The 17,872-nt window shown below is 56.7% G+C and overlaps 3 protein-coding genes across 10 annotated transcripts in view; 2 read left to right on the top strand and 1 right to left on the bottom strand.

Annotated features, from left to right (window-relative positions):
- SAFB (scaffold attachment factor B) overlaps positions 1–10,337 on the top strand; it is a 37,039-nt gene extending 26,702 nt beyond the window's left edge. For 2 of the 7 annotated variants that reach the window (XM_044916513.1, XM_044916477.1), the window contains 9 exons: positions 13–101; positions 2,163–2,269; positions 4,101–4,391; positions 5,497–5,631; positions 6,068–6,110; positions 8,917–9,035; positions 9,352–9,458; positions 9,817–9,883; positions 10,017–10,337. In XM_044916513.1, the coding sequence (XP_044772448.1) occupies positions 13–101; positions 2,163–2,269; positions 4,101–4,391; positions 5,497–5,631; positions 6,068–6,110; positions 8,917–9,035; positions 9,352–9,458; positions 9,817–9,883; positions 10,017–10,146 (1,088 nt within the window). In that variant the 3' untranslated portion in view covers positions 10,147–10,337. Of the gene's footprint in view, positions 1–12; positions 102–2,162; positions 2,270–4,100; positions 4,392–5,493; positions 5,632–6,067; positions 6,111–8,916; positions 9,459–9,816; positions 9,884–10,016 lie in introns of those variants that run through there. The other 5 variants (XM_044916413.1, XM_044916545.1, XM_044916490.1 and 2 more) reach the window with 4 other exon arrangements.
- Positions 10,338–13,321: 2,984 nt separating this feature from the next.
- MICOS13 (mitochondrial contact site and cristae organizing system subunit 13) lies at positions 13,322–15,321 on the bottom strand. Its single transcript, XM_021705065.1, has 4 exons — positions 15,087–15,321; positions 14,220–14,397; positions 13,965–14,016; positions 13,322–13,582 (listed from the first exon to the last, which is right to left on the bottom strand). Exons 1-4 carry the CDS (start codon positions 15,113–15,115, stop codon positions 13,485–13,487), a joined length of 357 nt encoding a protein of 118 aa, XP_021560740.1. The 5' UTR covers positions 15,116–15,321; the 3' UTR covers positions 13,322–13,484.
- Positions 15,322–17,707: 2,386 nt separating this feature from the next.
- Positions 17,708–17,872, top strand: part of HSD11B1L (hydroxysteroid 11-beta dehydrogenase 1 like) — a 2,998-nt gene continuing 2,833 nt past the window's right edge. For both annotated transcript variants that reach the window (XM_044918471.1, XM_021705064.2), the window contains exon 1: positions 17,708–17,780. In XM_044918471.1, coding sequence (XP_044774406.1) covers positions 17,708–17,780 — 73 coding nt within the window. The remainder of the gene's footprint in view (positions 17,781–17,872) is intronic.

The raw sequence follows: 17,872 nt of genomic DNA, 5'->3' as shown, positions 1-17,872 counted from the left end.
TTCTTCCTGTAGGAAGTCGAGGAACAGAGCGGACTGTGGTGATGGATAAATCTAAAGGTGTGCCTGTTATTAGTGTCAAAACATCAGGATCCAAAGAGAGAGTGAGTATTAATTTTTTTTTTTTTTTTAAGATTTTATTTATTTACTTGAGAGAGCGAGAATGAGAGAGAGAGAGAGAGCACATGAGAGGGGGAAGGTCAGAGGGAGAAGCAGACTCCCTGCTGAACAGGGAGCCTGACGTGGGACTCCATCCCAGGACTCCAGGATCATGACCTGAGCTGAAGGCAGTCGCTTAACTGACTGAGCCACCCAGGCACCCGAGTATTAATTTTTTAATTAGGGTATACTATTTTTCTCATTTCACGTTTCTTTCATTTACATTTTTATATAGTTTAGGGAATTCTTGAGCTTAATTTAAGAAAGATGGTATATCTTTTCAAACCATAGATGTCTTGACATTCTAAAAAATAGTTTTAAAAGCTTTCATTAATAATTCTGATGAGGAAATTTTTTTTTTAAGATTTTATTTATTTGACAGAAAGATAACGAGAACAGGAACACAAGCGGGGGGAGTGGGAGAGGGAGAAGCAGGCTTCCCGCTGAGCAGGGAGCCCGATGGGGGACTCGATCCCAGAACCCTGGGATCATGACCTGAGCCACCCAGGCGCCCCTGTTTTTTGTTTTTTTGTTTTTTAATTTCCTAAAGCTGATTTTAAAATTCAGATGTGGTGGAGAAGGTTCCATAATAGCTCAAGGGTTAGAGCAGTGGTCTTAAAAATTCAAATATGGGACTGGTTGGCTTTTTTTTCTGAATCAGCCTGTATATGGCTATTTTATTGCCTCCCCTGAAAGTTTCAGCAGCTCTCCATTGTGCATTCCTAAACTCCTGTGCAACCCAGCCAGCCTTTCCTGCCTTTCTAAATCCGGTCTCCACTTTGGCTCAGTCCCATGCTCTTGCTCCTTGCGGATGCTCCAGAGAACACAGAAGTCACAGAGGGACCCATCTTAGGTTCTTACCACTTCACTCTGTCTGCTATTAGGGTCTTGGGCAGCTGTTGATATCCATAAGTGCAATTTTTGACAGTCTTGCAACTTGGGTAGATATGGGTCCAGGGTCCCCAAGGCCACCCACATTCAGTGATTCACTCTAAGAACCACTGGGCTTAGCCTGTGGTGGGCACTCCCAGCTAAGATTGGCTCCAGTGGTACCGTAAGGACCACAGCCAGATCGTGGGGAAAAGACCCAGGCAGCATGTGCAGGAGACCCGTGCGGGCTCCCTTGTGCTCTCTCCTGCCTGTGAGCTCACGCAGCCCTGAGAGTGTACCAGCACGTGGGCACTGTTCCTGCCCAGGGAAGCCCATCAGCCTGTTAGAGACTCAGCACCCCAGGGTTTTATCAGGGACTGGTTACATAGGCGTTCTGCCAGGTACAAACTTCCTGACTTCCACAAGGAAAGCAGGTGGTCAGCACAAAACACATTGGCGTGGTCTAGGCACTAGGTTCCCAGGCTCCAGCCTAAGGCCTGCCATGTTACCCTGTGCTGCAAGGTGACAAACCATTGAAGCTCCTGCAAGCTTCCATTATGGAAAGTTTCAGTCTGCGTGTGTTTGTGCAAATGATCTCTGTTAATGTTATAATACATGTGATCTCTTTTACATTTATTTTACATAAAATGATTGGAAAATGGCCACAATTGAAGTACGAGCTCCAGGGCTAAGGATGGGAAGGTCTCATAAAAATAATGTGACCACACAAATCAGGAATCTTCCGATATACCAGAAGTAGCCATGGTTGGGCACTCACTGCCTGTTTAATTAGGAAGGGAAAGAACAAGAAGAGTAAGGAATCTATTTTGGATGCAGAAGACAAAGTACTAAAAAATTGGTTATGATCATTGAAAAGTTAAAAAGTTTAGTGGGGGAAGTGCTTCCATTTTGACCCTATTGAAAGTACTCAGTGGATAGTTTAGCATGGTGATGAGGCTCTTTTAATTATAAGGAAAACATGACATTTCTTAGGAGGGGAACACCTTGTTACCTGGTTGTTCCATTAAACATTAGTGTTCATTTCCAACCTTCGTATTGGATGTTTGGACCTGGACCCACCTGATTCTTCTCTTGTCATTTCTGCTTTAACTTCTGGATGTTTCTTGGTGAACCAGGTTTCTAAGAGCCAGGATCGCAAATCGGCCAGCAGAGAGAAGCGGTCCGTTGTGTCCTTTGATAAAGTCAAAGAGCCTCGGAAGTCGAGAGACTCTGAGTCCCGTAGGTGAGTCTGTGTCCAGGAGTGTTACTGGTTTGCTTGTATCTCTGGACTGGTTATAATCGTAGTCCTAGGGGGATAGTTCCAAAGTCCCCTGTCTGTGGAATATTGCTTTAAACCTCTTGGCTCCTTTGGCTTTCGTCCTGTGGTTTTTTCCCAATGATCTTCTCATGCAGATAGGCCCGTCTCTTTTTGAAGATTATGGAAGGGAACGGCAGGGAGTTGGAATGCCTTCTTGGTGCAGTAGTGCTCGTTAACAAACATACCAAATGTGCTCCAGAAGCTGCGGAAAGGGAAAACGAGAAACAGTGGAACATATGCAGGGAGAGAGTCATGACAGTTAATTTTTCCTATCAAGAAACAATTCTTTTTTATTTTTAAAGATTTATTTATTTTAGGGGGTGGGTGGGGAGCAGAGGGAATATCAAACAGACTCCCCGCTGAGTGCAGAGCCCACCATGGGGCTCGATCTCGTGACCCAGAGATCATGACCTGAGCTGAAACCAAGACTTGGACGCTCCACTGACTGAGCCCCCCAGGCGCCCCTCAACTTAGGAATTTAAAAAAAATCATTAGTAATATTGGCAGAGTGAGAATGAGTAGGGGGGTAAGCTTCCTGCTTCCAAGGGCAAGGCAGAAGGCACTTTTGTTGAAGTAACTGGCAAATAGAGCCACGGACCTGACCCATGTGCGTGTGGGACTGTAATATGTCAAAAGGGACATTTCTCACTAGTGACAAAAGGGTGGACTCCCCCAAATAGCTTCAGGTCACTTGGCTGTTCTTTAGACAGCACTTTGGGTCTCCAGCTCACGTCAGTGATAAAACAGTCACCATAAACTGGTGACTGAATGTAAACATGACGTCTGCATTTGTATGAAGTTAGAGGTAAGTATATTCAGGAGTTTAGGGTTGGAAGGAGAAGTCAACTAAATAAGAATGTAACTTCTGTTCATTTCGTGAAAGACACGTGAGAGATGGGAATAAACGTGATTTGAAATCACTGTAACAAGGCAAAAGTAACCTGACAGGAAAAGCGGACAGAAGAGAGTTGCCCGAAGGGACAGGTCAGACGCCGCCAGCCGTGCAGCGTGGCTCAGCCTCACTGGGCATTGGGGTGCACGTGAGAAGAGTAGCTATTCTGGTCCAGACCACGGGCACGGTGAGGCTGGAGTATGCATTTCTGCGGGTACAGACATGTATCTGGAAGTGCGTGGCCAGGGCTGGGGGGAGACAGCCCGGCAGCCGTGTCCCCCGGCTGCTCGCCGTCACCCGCACGGGGCGCCGGGAGGAAACGCGCTGGGGTGCGGTTGCTATCACTGGGGACAGAGTAGCAGCCGGGGGTCCCGCACAGCCTTGCCGGCCCCTCTCGCTGCCGCCTCAGGCCCCCGCTGGTCGGTCAGCTCGTCTGCACTTCTACAGCCGCGTCCAAAGGTTCGCCCCGTTCCCTGGTGACTCATTGAAGCTCACGGGTTAGGGAGCAGAGGTTTTCATTGAGACTTAGTTCGCTATGAAAAGGATGTTCTGTTGCTTAGTTTTAATCGGCTGTTTCATGGAATGAGATGTTGAGCTCTAGAAAAAATTTCAGGGAGTGAGGCTGAGCTCCTATTCTAGCTGCCCCTCTACGTGCACACGCCTCTTTGCCCCGATGACCCGCCAGGCAGGAACGTGGCTGGGGCGGGGCCCGCGCTGGCATTCCAGGCCCGCTGCCCGCCTTGCCCTCTCGTCATCGGGCCTGCGAGAGCTGGAGTCCCGTAGGGGGAGGCACAGCCCCGAGTTCGCGTTTCTGCCGAGCTCCAGGGCAGGCCCGCGGCCCCTCCAGCTGCTACTCTCCCGCAGGGTGCGTGAGCGCAGTGAGTGGGAGCAGCGCATGCAGGCGCAGTGGGAGCGGGAGGAGCGCGAGCGGCTGGAGATTGCCCGCGAGCGGCTGGCCTTCCACCGGCACCGGCTGGAGCGCGAGCGCATGGAGCGCGAGCGGCTGGAGCGCGAGCGCATGCACGTGGAGCACGAGCGGCGGCGGGAGCAGGAGCGCATCCACCGCGAGCGCGAGGAGCTGCGGCGCCAGCAGGAGCTGCGCTACGAGCAGGAGCGGCGGCCTGCGGTGCGGAGGCCCTACGACGTGGATGGCCGGTAAGTGGAGCTAAGTGGAGCGGCTCTCAGCCCACCCTAGCGGTGGCCTGGGCTGTTTAGAACGAGGGTATGGGTCCCAAGAGCATGTTAATGGGAGAGTTTTGTTTGAAAGGCAGCACAGGTGCATGCTGCAGCCCAATTTGATGTCCTTTACGTCGTCGGGAACGTGAGACATGGTTACAGGTCGGTGGAGAAATAGTTGCGCAAAGCAGTGCCTAGTAAAGCCTCACTTTCAAGTCCTAGCGCAAACCGCCGAGGAAGGAGTGCGGACTCCCAGAGCCGCACGTGACACCCGAGTGCTAAGCGGGTGGCCAGAGACCAAGAAACCCCTCCTTCGGGCCCCCTTTCTAGGCTTTGTCATCACTGTAGGGACCTGGTTTATTCAGAGAACAATTTTTTATTTTCTGGACATACCGATGTGATGTGTGAATACTAAAAGGTTAGCCCCAGTGAAAAACAGGCCTGATTTCAAACCTGCTGTTGGGAGTCGGGGGTGGTAGTCCCAGCATTGATCTGATCAAAGCTTTTCCACCTGCATCCCCACAAAACACAGTTTGTGTTCATCTTTTCTCAACTGCGTTGGTTAGAGAGGTCCCCATGTAATATTCAGCAGGGCTGCTTTTGAGGGCCTTCAAGTTATTTTAGGACTTCTGGCCTTTGTGCAAAATACTGATGCTGGGAGTTCATTATGGTCCTAAGTGTTTTGAAACTGTATGTTTCCGAGTGCTTCTCAAAGCTCTCGCACTGGTGTCTGCTGGGTCAGGTCCACGTTGGAGGAGAGACCATGTGCTAGGGAGAGCTCGAGGTCCCCGCTCACGCTTGCTGTCCTCATAGATCGAGGCAGTGTGCTACTCCCAGAGGCGACCTGCAGAGGTGTGCCCACCTGCCCTCCTGTCAGGGAAACCAAGGTTCTGTGTAGGGGAAGCGGGGCACGTTAGACGAAATAGAACAGAGGCTTCCAGTCGGATTCCACATCACCCTGCCAGCCCCTCTCAGCTTGTGAAGTAATAGGAGCCAAGGACCAGTTGAGGGTCCGGTTCACCTACTTCCCCAAAGGTCATGAAGGTGGAGGAGAAATTGCACTTACTCCTTCCCCTTCCAGGAGAGACGACGCCTATTGGCCAGAAGCAAAGCGGGCCGCCCTGGATGAGCGCTACCACTCTGACTTCAACCGCCAGGACCGCTTCCACGACTTTGACCACAGGGACCGGGGCCGCTACCCTGACCACTCCGTCGACAGGTCAGCCAGGCCCCCCTGGCCCTGCCGGCCCCCTTGCTGTCTACTCTTCTCTTTCTTTCTTTCTTTTTTTTTTTTAAGATTTTTATTTATTTATTAGAGACCGTGAGAGAGGTAACACAAGCAGGGGGGAGTGGGAGAGGGAGAAGCAGGCTTCCTGCTGAGCAGGGATCCTAATGCGGGGCTTGATCCCAGGACCCTGGGATCCATGACCTGAGCCGAAGGCAGACGCTTAACGACTGAGCCACCCAGGCGCCCCTCCTCTCCTCTTTTTCTGAATGCTGAAGAACTAGGGTTGGCCCTTCTAGGCTTTACGGGCCCACTCGAACCATTAGAGCATGAATTACCTGGTTTCCATTTGGGAAATGTTTTGTTTGTGGGGGGCCTAACCGACCTATTTTTCTTTCCCTAACATTTTTATGTAAATTGCCTTTTTCAGGAGAGAAGGTTCAAGATCTATGATGGGAGAAAGAGAAGGACAGGTGAGTCAGATACTCCAGTTGTATCCTGTTTTTGCCGTGGGATCAATTCTCCCTCCTTCGGCGTGTTTTCTCCCTCCTCAACTGAGGAGGAGGAGTTGTTTATCCTGGAGCCTCTTTAGGCCTTGACCCTGAAGTTCTGTCCACCTGTAAATAAGAGTAATAATGCCCTGTACTAACGGCTAAAGAGCCTTGGCCAAGCGCATCAGACGGGCTCTGCTGGATGGTCGTGCGCTGCACAGCTGAGCACGTGCAAGTCCAGGGCCGCGGAGGTCGAGCAGTGCTGGCTGACTTGGGTCCCCCTGCCCGTGGAGCCTTGGAAAGCAGCTTAGTCTTGGCCACACCCTGCGCTCTGCAGATTGATGGCATCAGAAAATAGGCTTGATTGGCTCCTTTTTCCTGTCTTAGATTTAGCTTGAGAACTTCCCCAAAGAGCATTGACTTTCGTGGGTTTACTTGGAACATCAGGGGGACTGAGGGAAGGGTGTGGTCAGGGCATCATTGGGCAGAATTGCCACCCCGGGAGTTTCCTTTCCCTGCCTCTAGCACAGACCGCTCCATTCGGCTTTCTCCTCCCTCTTCCTGAGGGCACGGCTGCCTTCCTTGGCCAGCTGGAGGGGGTTCTTTTGCCACCTCCGGAGGAATCCTCACATAATTCCTTTTTCTCTACTCCTGGAGGTAAACCTGAGATGCAGCTGAATGTACACTTGGTCTTCTGTTTCTCTTTGGTAAAGTTGAGTGCGGTGGTCAAATGTCTCAGGCTCCAGAACCAGAACCAGTCGCATCCTGGTGCCAGCACTTGTCTCCAGCTGGAAATCGAGGGTGCTTCCTCTCCTGCACAAGGGAGTGGGACCCAGTGGGCCGATAGCCATGCTAGCACAGTCCCTCACGTGGACCTCCTGGTCTCTGCGGCCTCCCTTGCCCATTGTTGTTAGTAACTAAAGCGCTGCTGAAACCAAAAGGGTGCTTTTCGTCTTGCACACTGTCCTAAATAAGACCCCAGTGCAGCCCTGGATGGCAGGTGGGGACAGGGGACACAGAAGGGGAACACTGCCACAAGCTTTCTGGTCTTGCTGAACCCTCACATGGGGTGGTCGGTTGGACAGAAGAGCGTGGCTATGTGGTGAAATACCAGGGAGAGCTGGAAGTGGGCTTCGTATGAAAAGTGTTCTGTCAGCTTTCTGTTTTTAGAAGGCTATTGATAAAAGATTATTCTTTTTTTTTTTTTTTAAGATTTTATTTATTCATTAGAGCGCGCACAAGCCAGTGGGAGGGGCAGAGGGAGAAGCAGGCTCCCCGCTGAGCAGGGAGCCCAACATGGGGCTCGATCCCAGGACCCTGGGATCATGACCTGAGCCGAAGGCAGATGCTTAACTCACTGAGCCACCCAGGCGCCCTGATTATTCTTTATTATTTTTGTTTGTCTAAAAGTAAAGGAAGCGGTTTAAATCACAAGCTGTGATTTTTTAAAAAGGTGCTGTGTTTTGAAGGTTCTTTATGGAAGTGTTACTTTGGGGTCTCATTTGCTCGGCTCTTGCTCCAAGTGGCAGCACCGACTTGCGCTTTGGCTTTTGGTTTTGCTCCTGGAAGGAACAATGCTGTATTTTGTCCATCGTGTACAGTGGTCCCCCCCACCCCCCTTCTGTTGAGGGAGATGTCTGCACACATTTGGGAACGAGAGGCCAGGGGAAGCAAGGAGTGGAGCACAGTGGTTAGGGCTCCCGGTGTGAGCGCGAGCCTGCTCTGGCCTCAGGGACTTCCTGGTTTAATGGGTAAGATAAGCATGGCTGGGAACAGCCACAGGGCGGCCGGGGCATTCATCCAGGGGCTTCGTGACCAGGATTCCTTTCTCGGTCTTCTCACTCAGAGTGTGATCCTGGCCCAAGAGAGGGCCAGGGCCGCAGGTTGGATTCATGGGACAGTGAGAGCAACGGTGGAACCAAAGCCACCTCACCGGCTCTCTGAGAGCAGGGGCAGGATTCAGGTGAAGGATGAGTGGGCATTTATTTCAAACCCCTTTTCCTAGGGGCGCCTGGGGGGCGCAGTCAGTTAAGTGTCCGACTTTTGGTTTGGGCTCAGGTGGTGATCTCAGGGTTGCGGGATGAAGCCCCGTGTCGGGCTCCACGTTAAGGGGGGAGTCCGTTTGGGCTTCTCTCTCTCTCTGCCCCCCCCCGGCCCCCACATGCTCGCTTGCTCTCTCAAATAAATATTTAAAACAAATAAAGCTTTTCCTAGAATAGGAGGCTTTCTCTTCCATCCTTCCTTCAGATGGCACCCGGAACGGGGTCAGGCATTCGTGTGGCCTGTGCCAGCAAGCTGTTTCCACAAGCGGGGCCCCAGGGCGGCTGGCGGTGGGCTGGCCGTGGGCTGGCCAGGGGCGTCAGGCCCAGGATGAGTCGTGGTAAAGGATCCCTGGTGGCCCTGCTGTTCTGGTGGTTCTGCGGGGCCGGAGCACATGCACCCGGCATAGCATTGTCTGTTCTTGGCGCAGGGCAGTTTACTAGGCCCAGCGCCCTTGTCTCCTTAGTGCCTGAGTTCTCTCCACTTGGATTAGGGTGGATCTCAGCCCTCAGTTTCTTTCTCCATTCTGTGACTCCATTTTTCGACTGTCCTTGCTAGTGCCCAGGCGGACTTCGGGGACGTGGCTGTCATGCAGGCTAAAGGCCTGTGTGGCACAAGACCACGTGTCTAGTGCTTAGCAGCACTTCTGAACTCTCGTCATTGTGATTATTAGCTTGTTGCCCCAACGGCCTTGGGATCCAGGCTCGATACCGAAGCTTTCTTTTTGTTCTGGTTCTTTAACATCCAGCATTACCCCGAACGCCACGGAGGACCAGAGCGACATGGGCGGGACTCCCGCGACGGGTGGGGCGGATACGGCTCTGACAAGAGGATGAGCGAGGGCCGGGGGCTGCCTCCTCCACCCAGGTTTGTGTCCTGCACCCCGCCGTGCTTGCGCAGGCCTCACACATCTCTGGCAGGATTGATGTGTCCAACTGAGGATCCTCGGTCTCAGGGAAAGATGAGGGCCGGGCCCCTGACCCAGCGCACTGGCCTCCGCTCGGGCCGCCTCAGAGCCCTGAGCAGCCTGGAGAGCCAGGTCCCGTTTCCCACGGACCCCCACCCCAAAAGCGATGGGGACTGGACACACAGAATGTTAAATGCACCTTCCAGAACCCACCACCCCTCCCACTGTGAAAGGCAGAGAAGGGGGCAATCCAAATCAGAGATCTCTTTTTCCAAGGGGCAGACGTGACTGGGGGGACCATGGCCGAAGAATAGAGGATGACCGTGCGTGGCAGGGTGCTGCTGATGGAGGCATGATAGACAGGGACCACAAGAGGTGGCAAGGTAAGGCCTGGCTCTCGGCCGGGGTGTGTCTGTCTTTGTGGAGAAGCGTCTGGAAAGCTCAAGCAGCTTCTTGAGGCAGGAAGAGCTTTCTCTGCTCTCCCCAAGACCACGGGGTCTTGCTCATCACTGACTGGACGTGGGCGGGCGGGGAACGGAGGACGTTCACTCCTCTCTGCCTTGACTTAGGACAGCAGGTGTGTGCGGTTCGTGTGCTGATGCCTTGGCCGGGATCTGCGGGTTCTGGGTTGACTGGGTGGCTCGGGAAAGGGACTGGAGTCACACGAGCCCCGTGTTGGGGTCCTCATCTCCACGCACTACGCTCGGAGGCGCTGTTTGAACTGTATTTCTTGTTTTGTAGGTGGCGAAAGAAGTATGTCTGGTCACTCTGGGCCGGGTCACATGATGAACCGGGGAGGGATGTCAGGGTAAGTGTTCATGCTGCTTGTCCTCCTCCCGGTCTCCTCTGCATGTTGGCTCACCTGGGAGAAGGTTTAAAAGTGCCGGCAGGGCCGACGCAGGGGCACGGCCTCTGTAACCCGGGATCCGTATTGGTCGTAGGCGCGGCAGCTTTGCCCCCGGTGGGGCCTCGCGGGGCCACGTGATCCCTCGCGGTGGAATGCAGGGGGGCTTTGGAGGACAGAACCGGGGGAGCCGACCCAACGACACCCGCTTCACTCGCCGCTACTAAGTGCTTGGATCCCCGTGTTTTGTCACGTGGCTACAGGAATATGTTCTGTTAGGAGTTATCTTAAACTGTGTACAATAATTTTTTTTATCTGCTGCCATATTGTAGCTCAATACAATGTGAATGTTTGTGTTTTTTTTTTGTTTTTTTGATTTTTTTTGTTTTTTTGTAATAAATGTGTTTCTGTTCACATACCCTTTATTTAAAGCGTTTTCTCTTTTTATTTCTCCTCTTCGTGTTAATTATACTTGGCGTTGCTGGGCCACGGCTCTTCCTTCAGGGAAAGACGGAAGGGGCAGCTTTAAGGGGCTGTTAGGGTTTCCAGAAGCCCTTTGCTGACTGCGCACCCTCTTGGCCTACGTGAGCCCAGGTCCGGAGTTCAGGGGATTGTGGCCATTTGGTCCCTCTTCCCCATCCTGGGCCCTTTGATGTACCTCAGGTGGTTCTGTCCCCCACGCTCTGCCTCCATGTCCAGGACACGCCCAGCCCTTGCTGAACAGGCAAGCCGCTGTGCTTTTTTGTAATGCGGGGAAAATACACAGAACGTGAAATTTCCCATTCTAACCACTTCTAAGTGTACAGCTCGGAGGCATTCGTATTTGCACGCTGCTGTGCAGCCATCCCTGGCCTCCGTCTGCAGAACCTTTCATCTTCCCCAACCCAACTGTCCCCGGGCTCACACACCCTGCCCCCATGCCCCCCCCCATCAACTCCCCACGTCTGTGGCTTTGACTCCTAGGATCTCCTAAGTGGAACTGCATCCCAGCGGGCTAAGATCTGACAGCAGTGTGCTGCCTCCCCAGGTCAGCCAGACTCTGGTCTCCTGGGGCCCGGCATCTGTGGCCATAGTGCTGGGGAGGGAGGCCGGGCCCACCCATACAGGGGAGTTGGGGTGACGGGGAGGCCTGCTGCCTCTTGGTCTGTGGAAGCGAGCTGGTGGAGTCCAGCCCTGTCTGGGGGAAGACAGACACGTGACCCAGCCTTCAGACTCTGCGGTGGGCCAAATAAGCCCCCTCCGGAAGGGGCCCGAGGTGTCCCCACCCTAATCTCTGAAATCTACGCATGGCACCTAACCCGACAAAAGGGCCTTTGCAGCCAGGATTCAGTTAAGGACCTGGAGATGGAGAATTATCCAGGTTATCCAGGGGGGCCCAGGGTACGTGTGTCGCTTCTGTGAGATGACCCAGCCCTGCCTGCTCTGTGTTCTCAAACAGGTGCATCCTGCTCAGCCCTTTCCGTCACCCTCTCTCACCCTTAAACCGCGTGCCCCTCTGCCAGCCCTCACTGTGCACACCTGTGCCTTCCCAAAGCCCTGCCTGCCTGCCCAGCCGCCCCCGGACCCGCCCCCAGCCATTTCTGCTTCTCTGGAGCCCCCACCTCGCAGCCCCCTCCACCCCTGACACGGGCGTCCTCCGGGGGCTGCAGTCACTCTTGTGAGCAGTGCGGCTGGGGCTGCAGGCTCGGCCGCCCGCATGGGCATGAGCACAAGCATGTTCCTTCTGTGGCTCCCTCCTGACCTATAAGGGCTGGATTCCCTTCCTGTGGGCATTGCCGGGAGTTGGCAGAGTGTGGCAGGGAGGCCCTGGCAGGTCCCCCCCCGGCCCAGGTCGGCCTCAGTCTCTGTAAAATGGTGGTAGTGATGATGGCGGGGTCCCGAGGCTTCAGGGACCTTGTGGAGCACATGCCACGGCCCCAGCCCCATGTGCCCTGAGCACAAACCCTCCTGTCTTCGAGGGCCCAGGACTGGGTCCATTGGGGTGAGGCACCTGGAAATCCTGCACCCCGGGGAGGGTTGAAGCTAACTCCCCGGGTTCCAGGCTGCGCACAACCTTCTCCACCTGTAAACGGAGCCCACGGTCGGCCCCCTTCCCTGGGCTGCGGGAAGGGCTCGGTGGAGGGTGCCAGCCAGGGGTGGGTCACAGGGCTCAGCCCCGACCCAGGGCTGGCTTCCCCCCAGGCAGCCCCCGGGATCAGGGATGTTCCCACGCTGCCCTTGCCCTGGACCTGCTCGTCTCCTTGCCGTGGCCCAGCACATGAGCGGGCAGGCGCCACGCTGGACATGGGAGACCCAGCCAGAGACTCTTCCTGGAGAGTAGAGTGGCACACAACGGGGCTCTGCCTCCCCAAACACCCCAGGCCAGGCCACCCATCCCCCCCCCACACTCCTCCCCACAGCTCCCGTGGACACACGAGCTTCTCATCCCCGGAGAGCCTGGGCAACGTCTTGGCTTCTGGTCTCTGCTTTCCTCACCGGTAACCGCTGTCCTCTCCTAGTTCACGGGCCTTGGTGAGCTCTGTCCCCCAGACCAAGCAACATAACCCCCAGAACTCTTAGAAACAGGGGGATCCCGTGTCAGCTCAGGGCACCATTGGCCAGGCCTGCTCCATGCTCCTGGAGCGGCATCCTAGGCAAGTCTCGGGCTCCCAGCCAAGCCCACCTTCTACCTGCCGTCATCTGCGAAACAGGTTTCCTCCCACCGCCATCACGGTGGGATGTCCTCCGGGCTGGGAGTATTCCCAGGGCCCACCCTCCCGGCGATTCAGCCCCCAGGGGTTGGGGCGGGGGGAACATTCAGGTCACCAGGCAGCTGACCCAGTGTGGGGCGGGAAAGCCTTCCCAGGGGAGCAGGGGATGCAGGGAGGGCAGAACCTCTCTGGGTGCGGGAGCCCCCCACCCACTGTAATGACAGGAAGCCTGTGGTCCCAGGTATCCCCAGATTGTGGGGAGAGGGTAGAATGCGGGTAGGGAGCAGGCAAGGGAGGGCCAGGACCAGACGAGACAGGTGATCAGCGAGCTGAGCCAGATGTAGGCTCAGTGTCCACAGGAACTCCTGGCCATGTGGAGAGATGAACTGATGAATTGTGCCCAGTCTACCGAGTCCCAACGTCCAGAATGCCCCACCCTGGCTCAGCCCTCCACGAGCAGACATCCCTAACCTGGGCTGGCCCTCAGTACTTCCTCAACCCATTCCTGGGCCCTGAGCACAGTCAATGGAGCGCCAGGGCCAAGTGTCTGCTCCCCATCCCCATACCAGGTTGGGGGCCCAGCAGGCAGGGCCCCGGAGAGCGAAGGGGTGAACCCAGGCCTGGGGGCAAGGTCAGGCCCTGAAGAGCTGCTAGGTGCCAGAAGCCCAGGCTCCTGCGCTCTGGGCACCAGCCAGGCCACCCCAGTCCCCGGGGCCAGCACACGGGTCGGGGAGCACTTCTTCCAAAGTCCTTTATTGGGCTGGCAAGGCCAGGAGCTGCCCTTGGAGTGGGGTCCCAGTCCCAGTCTGGAGTCTCAGGGTCTATGGTGCCCCTGCCCCTGTTCCTGACCGGGGCAGGTGGCCTCTTCTGACAGGCTACTTGGTTCGCTCCTTCAGGTACGCCCAGCCCTCCTTGGAGTACTCGCGGGCCTTGGAGGGGGCCGCCGACAGGGCCGACATCACCGTAATGATGCCTGTGGAGAGGGAGGGCCCAGCGCCTTCAGCCCCCCGCTTTAGTCCACCAACACCAGCCCCCCGGAAACCCTAGCTCTGCGAGGCTTTTAGAGGCACCCGTTCCAGGTTCATCAGTTCCACACGCGGAAACAGGCAGAGTGGGGCAGGGCCTCCTCTTGTCTAGGTCACACGATGAGCTCCAATGTGACCCATCCTCCAAGGAGGCTCCACTTTGCTCACACCTCCCTGAAAATCTCCACCCCTTTTCCTCTTTTAGGTCTGTGGGAGCTGCACGGAGCAGCAAGGGGAGCAACGGAAAGGAATGACCAGGAAGCGGTGGTAGGGGGTGCTAGGCTGGGGGGTATCAGGGGCCACCCCCCAAGCACAGGGACCAGGGCCTACCTGAATTCCAGGTGTCGCGGATGTGAAAGTTAAACTTTGGAGGGGCTGGGAGCTGGGAAGAGAGGGGAGAAGGGGCAGGTGAAAAGGGAAGGGCCCGGCCAGCAGCCCCAGCCCCTTCCCGAGGCAGGGAAGAGCAGCACAAAGCCCAGGGCCGAGGATACCAGGCAGGGCTGAAGGGACCAGGGACCAAGAGCCACCCCAGAACTGACACCCTCCTCCCACCAAGCCTTAGCCTCACTCCCAGCCCCAGGGTACCTGGGGCATCTTCAGACCCGTCTGCTCACACAGGTACTGGCCGAACTGGTACATGGCTGGGGGGACTACCTCCTCAGCCTTCTGAAGGACAGCCTGGCTCTTGTCGCTTGGCCCCAGCAACTCCTGGTCATACACCAGGTAGACGGCACCCCCGGCCACACTGCCCTTGATGAGGAACCTGCGGTCAGGGAAGGACAGCCGCTCAGCAGCTCCTCGGGCACTGCTGGCCGGCAGCGGGGCTCTAGGCCCACGCGGGGAGAGGAGGCTGGCTCCCGGGTGCCACGGTCCTAGGAGTGACACACCTGAAGCCAGGCAGCCAGTACGGAAGAACAAGGCACGCGGGGGGCCCAGAGGCGTTCCTGGCGCTTACTGTGCACGACGCTCAATCTACACTGCGCCCCACTGAACTGGTAAACTGAGGCCCGGAGAGGAAGAGGGGTCACTGGTGATACCGCACACAGAGCAGGGAACCGTGAAGATTTAAGACCCCTGACTTTATGCCTTCCAGCCCCGGGAGGCACGACCTGCGCGCCACCCTCGAAGGGTTTCCAAGTGGCCCTGGTCGCTTCCCGTGTGTCATACGTCGCTCTGGGCACGCATGAACTTCCTGGTACTGCGCCTGCGGCATTCCCACCTTACAGAGGCGGCAGCGGGGACTCCGACACAATCAGGAGGCAAGGGCTCGCTGGGAAGCGGGAAGGAGGCGACAGGACATCTCGGGAAGGCCCTCCCCGCCTGAACCTCAGTTTCCCCATAGGGGCGATGGGGGCACGGAATTCGGAGATCCAGTTGGAAGCAAACCAGAGGTAGTGCCCACAGGAGGGGACTTTCTCGGGGGCTCGGGGCCCGCCCGGCAGCCCGACGCACCTCATCAGCGACCACACTCGGGGAACCATGGTCGCTCGGCTCCGCGCGCAAGGACACTCCACTCGCCCGCCGCTTCCGGTGATAGCGCCGCAGAGGCCTCTGGGAAGCGTAGTCGCCCTAGTCAGTCGCAAAGGCCTGCGGGAGTCGAAGTCGCGCGACGGCTCAGAGACGCCGGGAGAGGGACGGCGCGAAAGGATTCTGAGAAGTGCAATCTCCAGAGCCCGTCCGCCGTAAAGCTGCCTGGGAAACGGGAGTCAGCACCGCCCCGTGAGGCGCCGGACGCCTCGCCTAGCCGCCGAGACTCCTGGGAAATGTAGTCCGGCCTGACACGGCCCGGGTGGCGTGGGGGGGAAAAGAGGAGTCACGCGTCTAGAGTGAGGCCTGAAAGTGACCCAAGAAGATGTCGGGGCCCGGGAGATCCACCCGCGCCCGCGCGGGGGACTGAGGGCCCAGGACCAGGAAGAGTGTGCCAATAGCATGGTTGTCATGGCAACGCGACGGGCGGAATTGTGCGAAGGAGGCGGGGCCCTGTATCACGTGATCTGGTCAGGGGTGGGGCTTTCGCCCAGGGGGCGGGACCGGGACCGGGACTAGTGCCGGGAGGGGGCGAGCCCGGCGGAATGCCGTTGCCGGGCAACGCCCGGGAGCGGTGTTCCCGTGGCTAGGCCACTCCCCCTGAGGAGGTGGGCTTGGTGTCACGTGACCCGGACCCTAAGGGAGGGGTCGCGGTCGGGGGCCCGGCGGAAGCGGCCGCTTAGGGAGGTACGAGGGGCGCGCTGCGGGTTCCCAGGCCCGGACCCCGGCCCCGCTGGACGGCGGGAGAAACTAAGGCCCGAGTGGGTGAGTGCGAGGTTGGGAGCGCGCAGCACGTCGCACGCCCTTTTTGTCCAGAGGGGAAACTGAGGCCTGGCGAGGTCAGGAGACCAGTACGTTCTGCGAGGGTCTGGTTCTCCCAGTTCCTCCCCCATCGCAGGCGGCTGCTTCATCCATCCATCCACCCGTCCATCCAACCATCCATCCATCCACCCGGACGGCCAACCAGCTAGCCGTTCATCCGCCCGACCCCACGGAGCCCTGCATAGCTGCTGGGGTCAAGGTGGGAAGAGGGTCGAGTTGCGGGACTCCGCGGGGCTTCCCCCGGAACGTGGGTTGAGGTGGGATGGCTGCCGTGACTGGGGAAGGGCGAGTGCACCTTTCTGAGAGCTGAGAAAGATTCATAGACAGTAATGGTGGAAGATGCGGATGGACAGGTGGGCCAGACCCGCGGGTTATTGTGGGCTGAGGTGAGGAGCTTGGTCTCCATGGGGGGCAGTGGCGAACCCTAGGAGGCTTTGGAGCAGGAAGGGGAACATCAGATTTCTTTGGAAGATCCCTCTGGCTGCCGGAAAAGCATAGGGTGGGAGGGAGGGTGTAGGAGGATGGGAGAGGCAGCCGGAACTTTGCAGTGGGGGGCGAAGGACTGAGGCCTGGATCTAGAGACCTGAAGGCACCCCAACCCCACCATCTCTCAGCTCTGGAAGTCCCCCTCTCCTCTTTGTCCTACTGAGTCCAGATGACAGAAACCCCAAGATGTGATGGTCCTGCGCCTTTCTCAGGGAAGATTCATGACCTGCCCCCCGCTTAAAGCAGTTAAGCACTTGGCCTGTTTCTCTCTTTCACCTTCTCCCTGGAACAAGTAAATCCACTCCCACAGCTGAAGTCACATCTTAACCCTAATGGCACAGGCCCCTGTGTCCCCTACCGAGCCCTAAGATTCCTTCTGGGTGTCTCCAGACAGAGCCGTCTTTCTGCCCCCCCCCCCCCGCCCCCCGCCCAGCTCTTCTCTCCAATGTTCTTAATATCACTCAGGGTCAGTCTGGTATCTGTTGAGCATCCTACTGCATGTCTCGCACCGTTTGGGGCCCTGAGGACCCGACAGTGAACAAAGCAGCATCAGGTTTCCGTTTCCTTCCTGCCTCATGGAGCTGACAGTCTAGGAGGAAACAGGGCCAGTGAACATGTAACAAATCGTCAGGATAATTTCAGGTCGTGGCAAGTGCTGAGAGGATGGCAGTTGTAGAGGGAGGCAAGGGAAGGAGAGGGACCAGGAGGCGCTCTAGAAAAGGAGGCCAGGGAATGTCCCTTGGAGTAGGTCAGTTTTGTGCTGACTTCAAAGAAGTGAGAGAGCAACTCCTTGGGTTCTATTTGGGAAGAGCATTCTGGGCAGAGGCAACAGCCAATGCAAAGGCCCTGCGGCAGGTTGGAGACTGGCTGATTCTGAGGAACAGTGAAGAGGCGGGTGTGGCAAACAGCAGAGTGAGCCAGAGGGGCTGGTCCCTGCAGGGCCTTTTTGACCATCAAGGAGGCCAGCTTTTGTCCTAAATGAAATGGGGAAGATGTTCAGCAGGGGGAGGCAAGATGTCATTTGGCTCCTTCGAGGAGGGAGAAAGCCATTGAAGAGGCCAGGGGAACCTATGTAGTGACCTGAACTAGGCAGCGGCTGCCGAGATGGAGGGGAGAGAGGGCAGGGCCTGGAGCATCTTCATCAAACAAAGGCGCAGTTGGGGAAATGGGGGTGGCTGTGGGCCAGGCCTGTGCCTGTCCTCTCTCCCGCTGCAGAACCTGCAGACCCAGGGCTGGCCATGAAGGTTCTGCTCCTCACCGGGCTGGGGGCCCTGTTCTTCTCCTACTATTGGGATGACAACTTCGACCCTGGTGAGTGCTTGGAGGTGGGGGAGGGAGGAATCGGGCCAGCTGTCCGGTACCGCCCCCCCCCCCCCCCCCCCCCCCCCCCCCCCCCCCCCCCC

Source organism: Neomonachus schauinslandi, chromosome 1, assembly GCF_002201575.2.
Source record: "Neomonachus schauinslandi chromosome 1, ASM220157v2, whole genome shotgun sequence".
NCBI classification, from domain to species: Eukaryota; Metazoa; Chordata; class Mammalia; order Carnivora; family Phocidae; genus Neomonachus; species Neomonachus schauinslandi.
This window is presented reverse-complemented; position numbering and strand designations above follow the sequence as displayed.

What these genes read in the sequence shown, in the direction of transcription:
- MICOS13 (XM_021705065.1), bottom strand. Translation starts at nt 15,115, where the DNA reads ATGGTTCCCCGAGTGTGGTCGCTGATGAG. An exon ending in CGAGTGTGGTCGCTGATGAG is followed by an intron (nt 14,398 to 15,086) that starts GTGCGTCGGGCT and finishes CCCTGACCGCAG; the next exon opens with GTTCCTCATCAAGGGCAGTG. An exon ending in CGGGTCTGAAGATGCCCCAG is followed by an intron (nt 14,017 to 14,219) that starts GTACCCTGGGGC and finishes CTCTCTTCCCAG; the next exon opens with CTCCCAGCCCCTCCAAAGTT.